Genomic DNA, 13,189 nt, shown 5'->3' on the forward strand with positions numbered 1-13,189 from the left:
GAATCTAAAATAGTAATTGTAAATATATTTAAAAATTTCACCTCATGATTTACAAAGTTTTAAATATCTGGTACAGGGTAAAATCTAGGTCTAGTATACTACAGAGAAAAATATCATATAATATAATAACAAATAAAAATGTTAATCCTCAGCTTCGTAGTAGTGACTGTAGTGAGTAGTGTAGCTGCCTACTGTAAAGTAGCTTAGGTTACACCAAATGAAATACTTTTTTAAGGAATAGCTTTTTTAAGGAAATAGCTACAGTGTACTATAGATCTAGTCAAACTCTGATCCAACAATTATCTGGCAAATTTGTCTCTTAGCAACAAACATTATTCCATCTAACAACTTTTTTAAGATTGGTGGTTTTATATGCTGATTTACACTGCTAATTCGACTGTATTTTATCTAATTACTAATACGTGCATTTCCTTTGTGCAGACTGTGCTGACTATATAAGAAAAAACTCTGCTGAGAGTTATCTAATAAATGTTTTTTTAGTGACTTGCGTCTACCAAAATAGTTTGTTCTTGATTACTATCTTAGATTTTCCATTACTGCCAGCCAACATTTTAATCACTGGTTTCGATATGGAGCCATTGGTCAGATACAAGAGAAAAGACGTTGTGCAGTACAAGTGCGTACAGAACCTTGAGTGATTGCAGGTGTGCTGTACACATTGTTTAGAGATGGAGTAGCTTTTAAAGGTTCTGCCAACCCGCATTCGCCCACCTTTTGCAGTATACCCACCCACCTATTGAACTTTTCTCAAGTTTAATTTGGATTTGAATCTACATTAACTATTAAATTATATTTTTATCTGAGGACAGGTGGTTTATGTGTATTATACATTTGATTAAATGAAGTGATAAACGGGTATATTCTGTATCAGTTTTCCTACACCACAATGTTTATTTAATATAAAAAAGACTGGGATATTATGACTTTTTACTTTAATGAATATTTCATTAGGGTTGGTTTATTAAGTCAATTTCTGCATTGGCACTTTGGCACAAGTGCGGACAATATAAAGCTACATCATATTTATACAAAGACGTAATTAAGTCTTACTTAAGTGGTTCAAAAACACTCTTCAGTTCAACTGATTGCATTTAATAAACTAGAATACATTTTCACTTAATTACAATTAACATGAAATTAAGTGTCCGGAAACATTACATTCAGTTTAACTTATAAGAAGTCTTTTTAAAAGTATGCTAAACTTGTACTTTTTTTTTTACAAGGAATACGTAGCTTTGCAATGTAAAAAATGTCAATTTAAACGTACATCAGTCTAATTACTAACTGATTGTTCATTTGACAAATTTATAGTTAAAGATACACATCTGCAAGAAGCAAGCTAAATCCTTCACCATCTGGGGACATTGTCAATTGGAAATCCAATTCATAAATGCTTAATATATATTTAAATTATAAAACCATAAAAGGATTAGGGGGGTCTTTTAGGGTTATGTATGGTTTGTGTTGGAATTAAAAGTATTTATATTTAGTTTCATACAGCATTTATAATTAGCTTCATGTATAATTAAAAAGTGGGAGAATATAAAACATAGTGTATAATCAAAGTCTATGGTATGTCCTTATTTAGATAAGTAGGTAAATGTGTTTGTTTAATAGAGAGAGTGATGGACTGAGAGCAAATGTGTTCATTTTAATGCGATTTTGCATTTGTATAAACACGTGTGTAGATGGCTGCCCTGCCGATGCAATCATCACGGCCCTGGCATTCCGAGTCTGGAGACCCCTAAGGAGTGTGAGCGAGCCGAGGCTGACAAGATTGGCCCTGACTGTGTGTGTGTGCATGTGTAACCCAAGAGAAGAGTCATGTGATGGCCTAGCCTGAGTTCACACATGTATATAAACAGACACAAACACATACCCAGCCTTTAAATGTGTGTCAGACCAGGAAACAAAGGTTTATGGAAAGATTTTTTGCAAGAACATTGCCTCTTTGCTGTATTTTGAAGCTATGTAAAGGATATGTAATGCTGAAGACAATGTATGAATGGAATGTATGGGAAAAAAACTGTATATTTAGCAAAAAGAGAGTTACATTGAGGGCTAGAACTAATACTGTCGACACCATCTATCATGATAGTTACTGTTGCTACTTGCTATTATGCACTTAGGTGGCAGCAGTTTATTATTAACCATGTTAATGAAGCCAGCCAATAATAGCGCAAAGAGTGTATGAACGAGGGCATAAAGGGGAAGTGATTTCCAGGCCACGGTTCATTTACATTCTTGGATGCATGCATGCATATTTATTGACAACCAAAACAACTTTAATATGTTTTTGTCTGTCTATACATGCAGGTACTGCTTTCGGTGGGCAAAGGGCAAAGGTTTTTCTCTATTTTCTGTTTAAATTCTAGAGGTAGACACTGCGTTTGCAGAGTAGACTGCTTTCCTATGCAGGTATCGCTCTGCAACTGCTGCCTGTGTTGGTGACGCGTGACGTTAACTTAACATGACAGAAGCACATAAAGTATGCCCCCATTCCACTCGGTTCCCTGCGGCTCAGCACAAGCCTTTAAAGGGGCAGCACTGAGACAGCCTGAGAACACTCCACAGAGCCGCCTTAACACAACACGCTAAGGACAATGACTGATTAACATGTACAGAGCTGCTTACATTGGATAAATTATGGAATATAGCCATTGCTTGTCATGGAATAATTAAAAAGCTTTAATGTAGCAGTCGTTTAAGAGTAACTTTAACAGCAGCACTTCACTTAAAGCCTCTGTATACAATGCATTATATATAGGTCTTAATGCAATATAATGCATTCATAATGCACTTAATAATCAGTTCTTCAACCAGAAGTGCTCGTCTATAAATAATAGTTACACTTTTTGATAGTATAATGCAGTAAGACACACAATCTTATGTGTTATAATACACTATAAAGGTGTAAGCATTAATAAGTATTAAAATGTATTATAACTGCCGTTACAATTATTTTAAAAAAGATATAATGCCTTACAATGTGTAAAGACATAATGAGTTAAAGTGTTATGAATATTCAGTGAAGTCTGTTACTACTTTATGAAACATTACCCAGGTACGTACAGCACACTCACATTGGGTCTCATTCATGAAACACGAGCAGAACGAATTTTTGTGTAAATCGTGTGTAAAGTGGTTCTGGCGTTAATTTTCGGATTCATTAAAATGTTCGTATTTTCCAAATGTTAGTTGGTACACAAGAAATCTACACCTGCTCCCAGCCACGCGTAAATAGTGCGCTTAACACCCGAACGTTTTGCTCATTAATAAGGCTGCATTTTAATTCACCTTAATCGGGTACATATTTGCACAGCATTTTGAAAAAATATTATATATAGTAATTACATATGGTTTTTCTTATTATGAGAGCCAGTAATAGCATCTGGATGGTGGTCCTTCTCCAGTTTGAATACTATTTTTCCGAAGTGAACTAATTCGTTTTTTGCTCTCAAGCTTAATGTCGAACCATTTTCTTCTCACTTCTGGGAATGTTCGATTAACAGATGAAACTCCATTAACTGCATCTGTAATATGCTGCCAAGCTTCCTTTTTTTAGGACCCGATACGCCACTATGTACGCTTGAAAATAAAATGTGGCGTTTTGAATGAACTTCTGATAATAAAACTTCAATTTCTGCATCTGAGAAATTTTTTTTTTCATTCGCATTCATGTCATAATTTGATGCCCATATATAGTTGTCAGTCGGATTTAATGGGCGGGATTTATGGTAATTGAGAATGAACGTGCACGCGCATCCCATTTACGACTGATTGGAATTCATTAACACACACACACATTTCACTATCACATCTGACGTTTACGAAGTATTTGTGAATCAGGAGAAGAGTTTTCGGGAAGGTCTCTTTACGCGCAAATCACTCGCATATTTACTCGTATATTTACGAATGTTTCATGAATGAGACCCATTAAACGTTAAGTACTATATATATATATATATATATATATATATACTGTGTATATATATATATATTATGCCTTTACACATTGCAATGCATAATATTTTTTCATAAATAATTGTAATACTTATAATTATTTTAATTGTATATCCTGGGCAATAATATAGTTCACATTTTTCGACAAAAAAACAATCAACCAGTTGAGAATTTATATATACACCAGTAGTCAACATTTGAAGTGGATCAAAACCTTTCATCAAAGTTACACATGAATTTTGAACAATACCCGTTCTCGTCTTAGGACAACTTTGATGAACTTTTTTGATCCACTTTAAATGTTGACTACTGCATACATTCTCAACTGGTTGATTTTTTTATTGTCAAAAAAATGTGAACTATATTATTGGCCAGGATATACAATTAAAATAATGAAGTATTACAATTGTCGTTAGAATTATTTATGAAATGATATTATGCATTACAAGGTGTAAAGGCATAATAAATTAAGGCATTATGAACATTCAGTGAAGTGTTCCTACTTTATCCAAACTTACCCAGATATACTCACGTTGTGTATTAAATGGCAAATCTGAGCTGCTTGATTGTTATATCATTGAAAAATGACAACTATATTATCGCCCAGCTATATTAAAAGTTGGATGTATAGTATTCTACTTCCATACATATACTGACAAAGCATACTACCGTATATAGCAAATCTCAACTAGGTGGGAAAATTCTCATTGCCATAATGGTGTTTTATTTTGAATAGTAAATAGTTTTAATGCTATTTTTCCTATTAGATTTTTTGATTGCTGTATTACAGTTATTTATTTTAATCCACTTACATCAAGAGACAGTGCAACAATTGTGATATTGATTCAAGTAATATTTTTTTTTCCTAATTTTTTGTTTTGTTTTTTGTAATGATAATTTTGGGGGGAATTCAAATAAATCAAGTATTGTCACAGTAATGGGGAAACGAAACAAAATTATTGTTCATAAAATTAGGTTTCATTGAAAATCTTTGATGTAATAGTTTCTTGTTTGTTTTCTTTCGATATTGCAACAGAAACTTTTGACTGTCTTTTCCAGCACTTTAGACACAGTTGCTCCTTTGCGCTTAAAGATTAAAGAAAATAGTCCAAAGCCGTGGTACAACGAGCACACCCGGGCCCTTAAGTCAAGTCAAGTCACCTTCATTTATATAGCACTTTTAACAATATAGATTGTTTCAAAGCAGCTTTACAGTGATAAAAGGAAATTAAAGTAACAGAGATTGTTTTGGCTTTACAGCAGCTCTAGAATAAAGTTATTGTCCAGCTAAAGTTAGTTTTGATTAATTGATTCACTTCCGTTGCAACGATCATTAGTTATTAACTTAGGGGCCGCTAACACGACACTGTTCTAACAGAAAACACTCAACGCGTTCCAGCCCGCTCATCCGCACAAAACAGTGCCTGGTGGCTCGAGAACGCAAACCCTGAAATAGATTCCAAGGTGCAAGCCTTAAAAATTTTTGGAAAAAAAAAAGGTTATCTCTGCGCAAACCTCAAAAACGCAAACCCGCGAAAACGCCAACAGCGTGCACATGCGCATTACGTGTTTAGTCTATAGGTATGCGCGTTTGAATATATATGTGCACAGGCGTTTAGTCCTTTACAAACCAACCGTCCACAAACTACTTGTCTGGCCTTAAAAATGTATAATACAGAATTATTTATCGCTTCCGAATAGCCACGCAAACCAGAATTATCCCGACAAAGTTTTATCTGTACAGAGGTAAAGGGAAGGAGGCCTTCACAGGGGAGAGACTAGTTGACACTTCAGGACTGCGTTGTCGTCATGTCCAGGCGCTGGTCCTTCATCAGATCTGGATACGGCCTGGAGAGAGCTTAAGGATGCTCCTTAAGAGAGCGGCCAGAAAAATGGAGCGTAACTAGAATAAAACAAAACTTTTTCCGCATTTCATGGAGAGAGAGCACGATTGCGTACAGAAAGGCCTTAAAAACTGCTAGATCTGCTTATTTTTCAACCTTCTTAGAAGAAAACAAACAAAACCCTAGGTATTAATTTGAAACAGTGGCTAAATTAACGAGAAATAAAGCTTCAACCCCAGACGTTTCCAAGCAGCACATCAGTAATGACTTTATGAACTTCTTTACTTACAAGATTGATACTATTAGAGAAAAAATTATAACTATGCAACCGCCTAGTACAGTTTTGCATCAGACAGTGCATTGTAGTCTCCCTGAGGAAAAATTTGATTCATTCATTGTTATAGGAGAGGAAGAATTTGCTAAACTCGTTAAATCATCTAAATCGGCAACATGTATTTTAGACCCTATACCCGCCGACTAAGCTATTGAAAGAGATGCTTCCAGAGGTCACATATCCTCTTCTTAATTGGGGGGTACCGTATCATACCGTCCACGTAAACACCGGTATACATTTTTACATGATAAAAAAGTCATATCGCGATATCAATGATATAGCGACGCGATGACGTATGGCGCATTTACGTTCCCTAGCGCGCACAACAACAACACCTGTCTGAGAGTAAGAGCAGCATGTCAGCCTCCGGTGACGATTTAACACCTAAAAAGGGAAGCTACTACAATAGTATTTTAATAATTCCCGCAGCTACCACTTATAATGCGGGAAATTCCCCCGCAAACATTGATTCACTTTAACATGTTGATTGTATGTAACCGTTATGTGTGGATTTGAACTATAATGTGGTATTAATTTGTTTCTTTAAGTTTTTCATTGTTGATACTTTGATACTACTCTGAGTGGTGGGATATGTAATTTATTATTCCCAAGTCTTTCAGTTATAAGATTGTATTGGCTGTTTGTGTATTATTATTATTTTTCTTTGATTTGTGAGTTTGTATGAGTAAATGTATTACTCTGTTTTTTGTCTGCTTGTGCAGATAATTTATTCAGAATGAATTATATTTATTAGATAATTATTCTTTTTGTTAATTGTGTGTTCATTGTGTATGTGTGTGGGCATTTGTGAATTTTTCTTTTGTTAGGTGCTGAAGGCTTCAGGCAGGGATCCTCCCTTGTTTCCTCCACGTGCTGGTGGTGGGTTGAGCAATGTGTGCTGTGTGCAGTGAGGACCACGGAAATTGTGTGAATGACAAGAGTTTTTCTTTTTTAGAAGTGAGAGGTTGTTTTCCTTGTCCTTAGCCCTCAGCCTTATCTTATATATATTTAGAGTGTTTGTTTCATTGCATTTTTGTTATTTTCTGCGTTGATTTATTATGTTAATCGTTTATGTGTTGATTAACTGTGATTCCTTTTTTGTGTGAAATTTAGTTTCAGTCATTCTCTGTGAGATGTCAGAGTGGCGTAGTCAGTTCTCTTAAAGCTGTATTATTCTAATCCTAGTTGTTGGGCCTTGCTACAATTCCAAGTTATCAAATGTGGCGACTCCTAAGCGGAGGGAGCCCAGAGGTGTCTTGTTTGTAGCGGCTTCGGCAGTCACTTCCACTACTACTAACTGGGTACTTCGCCCACGCCAAGCTGGATCACTTTTTGCCACATGACAACCCTGTTGCTGTGGTAACAACATGTGTCTTGGGAATAGCGCCTTTGTTTTAGCCGTACAGTTTCTTCTTCTCTTATACTGCTTTTTTTTCTTTGATACACTATCTGTCAAATAAATACATTTCAAGGTGATCAGGTCGGTTTTCTATTATAATTCAGCACCATATTTGTCTATATGCGTCTAAAGTTCACATTAGCATCACATTATATTCAGATTAGTTAAAGTGTTAATTGAGCTATAGCTCCCTCTTGAGATGAGATGAGAAAGAGGAATTATCAAGAATCAGCTTTTGCAATATTTGTTTCAATTAACAGTGATAAACTATGTTACTCACATGAATATGGCAAAGCACCTAGTATTTCCAACAGTAGGGTGTTTGGCCCTTTTGAAATGAGCTATAAATTGCTACTTTCGTAGTCAACATGAAATTTGCAGCTCATTTTACATATATAATGAGATATGCTGGGCTGACTGTTGTTTGGCAGTGTCTCAAACCACACTGAACTTTGACACAGGACTCTTGAATAATAAAAGATAACCTTTTACCCAGAAAAATGAATGTACACGATGACAACACACCTATTTTAACTAGCTTCAATGGAATCTCAAAAATTCATGCAAGCTGATGCCATCTTTAGATTAATTTAGTCCATGTACAATGTAGATGTTATCATACAGTTATCGCTTTAAACAAAATTCCTTGCATTTTGTGTCGGTATCTATAAAGGTTTTAAGGTTTTTAGTCTTGCATTCTTATTTAGTTTAATCTATTGTAATTTATGTTACACTAATTGTAATTGTAATTGTGAGGACTACATACTTATTATTTAAAATAAATAAATTCATCAATATATAAAAAAAATAGTCAGAGGCTGACAGTACAGCTGCTTAAAAAAAAACAATGTTTTCTTAACACCTCAGAGCTACAGTGTTTATACTTTTCTTAATTATTAAATGAGTAGATGTGAAGATGGATCATGTCAGGTTTTATGTCAATCATATTTAATAGCACGATTTTGGTTTGATTATGCAAAAACTGTGAATGAGCTAAGACAGCTGTGGCGCAGGGGGACATTTTAATGAATAACAACTTTGTGTGGTCCACACATAAGTCAATAACATACTTTCTAAAGACTTGAAATATAGTGCATTTACTATATGGAAAACTATTATGAGGTTTTTTTTTTATGTTTCTGTTATTTTAAGAGCTTGACAGCCTTTGTTCACTATATGCTATTAATGTATGGAACATGAACATACATTTTGTTCCACAACAGGACTTTCATTTTTGTGTGAACTATTCCATTAAGCAATCCTTTATGACCTTTCACTGACCTGTGACTATGTTCTCTGAGAGAACATTGATCTGCACCTCGACTGAGTGTTTGGAGGTGTAGGTAATCTCAGCGCTGACATGGGCTACTTCACCGATGAACATTGGGTACAGGAAGTCTGTGCGCTCCACCCGGGCCAAAGCAGCTAAACAGTGATCCTATTTGTCAAAAGAAATAGTCATTTATTAGCAGGATACTACAACTCAGTGTCTGAATCAATAGATACATTTGAATTGTGTGTGTGCATTGTGCTACATATATGTAGTGCCCTCTACTGGCTACAGCAGACAATGGCCATTTTTTAGCAAAAGGCTTGATTTAAAGAAATAGTTCACTTAAAAATGAAAATTCTGTCATCATTTACTTATGAATTTATTTCTTCTGCTGAACACAAAAGAATATATTTTGAAGAGTGTCGGTAAACAAACAGTTGATGGACCCCATTGACTTCCATAGTACTTGTTTTCCCTTCTATGGACGTCAATGGGGTCCATCAACTGTCTGGTGGTTACAGACACTCTTCAACATATCTTCCTTTGTGTTCAGCAGAAGAAAGAAATTCATACAGGTTTGAAACAACTTGAGGGTGTGTAAATGATGACAGAATTTAAATTTTTAAGTGAACTATTCCTTAAGGTGAAAGAAAAAAATATTTATCACAATTTATAGATTTTTAAAGATTTAAGGATATATTTAAGCATTTATACTAAAATGATGTATAAATACTTTACTATGTAAATAATATATAATTTTTTTCACATTACAATAATGAGAAAGATATTGTTTTGCATTAATGTAATGAGAATCTGTGCGATAAAAGGCAAATCATTTTTATGTCATATCATAGCTGATATGGCAGCAAAAATGACTACTCGTTTCTTGAGAGACTTTGTGAGTTTCACCTATCACTTATCAAAATCAGAATGTCCATCAGTTACATCTTTACCATGCTCATCTGTTCTAGAAAAGCACAAAACACATCACACTTTATATATAAAAAAGATAGTGGTTCCAATGTTGAACTGTAAGACTAAAGGGTATCAGGAAGAGGAACTCACCCCGTTTTGAGTATTGCAGTGGCGTGTGCCAATGATGCATCCTGCTTCCTCAATCATCTTCAGGATAGTGCCACCATGAACATTACCAACAATGTTGGCATCATCAGGACGCATGATCCTGAAAGATGTATGAAAAATGTTTTTTAAAAACCTTTACATATCATTTCTAGGCTTCATAGAGATTTACTTATTGATGTCCATATTCAGTATTGACCAACATGTATACTTTTGAATAAATTACTGTAACAATTCAAGTGCTCACAGATTTTATCTATTAAAAATATTAATATGACAATATTATTAAATTACATTACAGGCTTCAAGACTCGATTAATTCATACAGTATATGACTGCAAGCATTACTATAGTCAATAATTATATTTATATAAGTTCCCATGTCTATTGTCTAGCCGTATTGAAACTTTTTGCTGTTTACATCACTCGTTTTCTGTCTTTGTGCATTCCAAACAGTTTGTCAGTCGGAGATGCAACATTTGATCCTATATATTTTATCTATTCTTAGAGGGATTATATATTTATAACTACTCTAAAAATGGACTGTCACATACAGTAGGAGGTGTATTGGTGTCATCATAAAAGACATAAGTTGGGAAAAAAAGCATTCAAGTTCAAATGACGCAACAAATGACCACATACAGTGAAACAAAAACATCCACAACCAGTTTGGGAAGAAATTCTGCCAAGTCATATTATACCAAAAACATACCCTATCATATTAAACTTCTTATAAACCTCCATGAACAAACTAAAGTTATGACAAGTTCACTTAATTGTTTTGTTGAACATAAAAATCCATGTCAAACACAATATTACAAACACACAAAGCTGAAAATCTGGAAGAACATGAGGGTGTCTATGTCTGGATTAATATGAAAAAGTGTGTGTTTAGAAGAGTATGATAATGTGTCTGTTAGTCAACTCTACCTGCTGAGCTCATAAAGAGAAGCCATGACTTAAAAGTTAGACGAGAGAGTCTTGAGAAGTTCCCAACACAACAGTGACTTTCAGCGATAGTAACATCCTTTCTTTCATTTCCTCCATCACATCAACTTATTCATGACATCATCTCCACACTGACTCAGACTCCACCCACCACCTTCATTCAAATTCAGTGCGTATTCAATCAATTCACTAGCAATTCACTGCAATTTTGTCCTGAATAGCATACAGTACAAGGCTCTAGAACACACTAGATGTTAACTAAAAGGAAAATAACTATTATATTAGTACTAAACCTGTTACCCAAAATTGTTCAACTGCTAGTTAGGATTCAAGTTGACTTGACTTGACTTGACTTGACTGTATTTTGACACTGTTGTAAAATAAACACGATGACACATTCTATAATTATGTGCAAAGCTACATTATTTAGCAACAGCAGACAGTCTACATTTACGCTAATACTTACAAGAATTCTTGGTACAAGAATTATTTAACCTGATTTGTATTCATAATAATTACTAATAATTGTTTATTAAACAGTTATGTCTTGTATCATATTGCTAATGCCTCCGTTGTATAAAAGTAATAAATACAAATGATTGCATTAAGTGTTTTTACCATGGGTAAAAGGATTAAATGTTAAAGTATTATGTTTCAATAGCACTTGACAGACATGAAAAAAAAAGAATTCCAAAATAGAGTTCTCAAGTAATGAAGTATTTTTCAAGTTCTTTACACACATGAACAAATACTACCATGATGAAAAAATACTTTACAATTTAGAAAATGTCATTATTTTTGTTCGCATTAAAGTAAAAAGGTGCTTAACTGTCATTAAAGTGTCACAATGCAAAAATAAAATAAAATACAATTAAAGGTCTAACAATTGGCTTCCTTTTCTTTAGGAAAAATATTATTAATTTCTGATTTTGAGGATAGATGTGATCCGAATACATTATTGACAGGTAACGGGTAACCCAATAAGAGAGCAGACATGGAAAATGTAGTGAAAAGGACCCACTTTGAATCTTTTGCTTAGTACAATATTTAATGTGTTCATGCCAACCATCTAAACAACCGGTACAGGATTTCCCAAAGTAACCACAAGAATGAGAAAGTTTAGATTTCTGTCGACTGATTGATCAAACCACAGTTTATCATTAACAGGAAAAATCTCTTGTTCCTTCACCCACTGATTACACTCAACTTTACCAGAAACGTTGCACTTTTGGATATTGAAAAATTGTACAAATGTAATGAAAAGTTTCAAAGTATCAAGGATTGAGTTATTTTGGTGTCATGCTGTTGTGTCTATGCCATACTGTCAACTGTCTTAACTATATTGGTCACATCGCACTCAAAAACTTTTTTTTGTATTCAGTTTGCACTGCTTTAGTTCACTAAAATAGCTCAAAAGAGAGTATATAACATGTAATTTGGTTCAAGTTGTTTTTTCCCCCTATCACTGATACTTTAATTGTGTCTTGCGAAACAAAAAGCACAACAGCAAATATCCTACCTTGGAATATGAGGATAATGACAAAAGCGTCTGATCTCTCTCAGAAACAAAATGCCAGGCTCAATAAAATGTAGCATATTGGCTTTTTTACACAGTAACAAAATGACCTGATTTGTTAAGCCCTAACAAAATGGATCTAACCACACTAAGTGATTCACCCTGGCTGCTAAGTAAATTTGGTCACCTCTGAGTAAATGTGGTATCTGCGCAACATTTGCATGTGAATATAATGTGTTTGGTTATACTCACTATAGTTATAGCAAAATGCAATGTGAAGGAAAATGAACTACATTATAATATAAACCATATGTCACACACAATTATGATGATTTACTCTGTAAACTTAGTAATAAGCAAATATAAATTAAAATACATATATTTAGGAACACAGGAACACAATACAAGGGGGGGTGGGGGGGGGGGGGGGGGGGGGGGGGGGGTTAAAGGGTTGGTTTGTTTAAGGGTTAGTTCAGCCAAAAATAAAAATAAAATTGTTATCAATTACTCACTCTCATGTTCCAAACCCGTAAGACTTTAGTTCATATTCAGAACACAAATGAATGTATTTGTAATCAAATTTGAGAGATTTCTGTCCCTGCATTGACAGTCCACGCAACTATTTGACACTTCAAAAAGGTCATAAAGAGATCGTAAGACCAATCCATATAAATTGAGCGGATCAATCCAAATTTTTGGAAGAGACACGATTGCTTTATATGATAAACAAATTGAATTTAGGCCTTTATTCACATACAAACTTTCATGAACACACACATTAGGTGCCTCTATACCATGAAGGTGGTTAGAC

General features: G+C 34.4%; 1 protein-coding gene across 5 annotated transcripts in view; it reads right to left on the reverse strand.

Moving 5' to 3' along the window:
* Nucleotides 1-13,189, reverse strand: part of acot7 (acyl-CoA thioesterase 7) — a 129,625-nt gene that overhangs the window by 112,707 nt on the left and 3,729 nt on the right. For 4 of the 5 annotated variants that reach the window (XM_056246763.1, XM_056246764.1, XM_056246762.1 and 1 more), the window contains exons 2-3: nt 9,900-10,017; nt 8,843-8,999 (exon numbers count right to left, since the gene is read on the reverse strand). In XM_056246763.1, coding sequence (XP_056102738.1) covers nt 8,843-8,999; nt 9,900-10,017 — 275 coding nt within the window. Of the gene's footprint in view, nt 1-8,842; nt 9,000-9,899; nt 10,018-10,844; nt 11,004-13,189 lie in introns of those variants that run through there. The other variant, XM_056246765.1, reaches the window with a different exon arrangement.

This window comes from Rhinichthys klamathensis, unplaced genomic scaffold (assembly GCF_029890125.1).
Source record: "Rhinichthys klamathensis goyatoka isolate OS25496 unplaced genomic scaffold, OSU_Roscu_1.1 h1tg000040l_1, whole genome shotgun sequence".
NCBI lineage: Eukaryota > Metazoa > Chordata > Actinopteri > Cypriniformes > Leuciscidae > Rhinichthys > Rhinichthys klamathensis.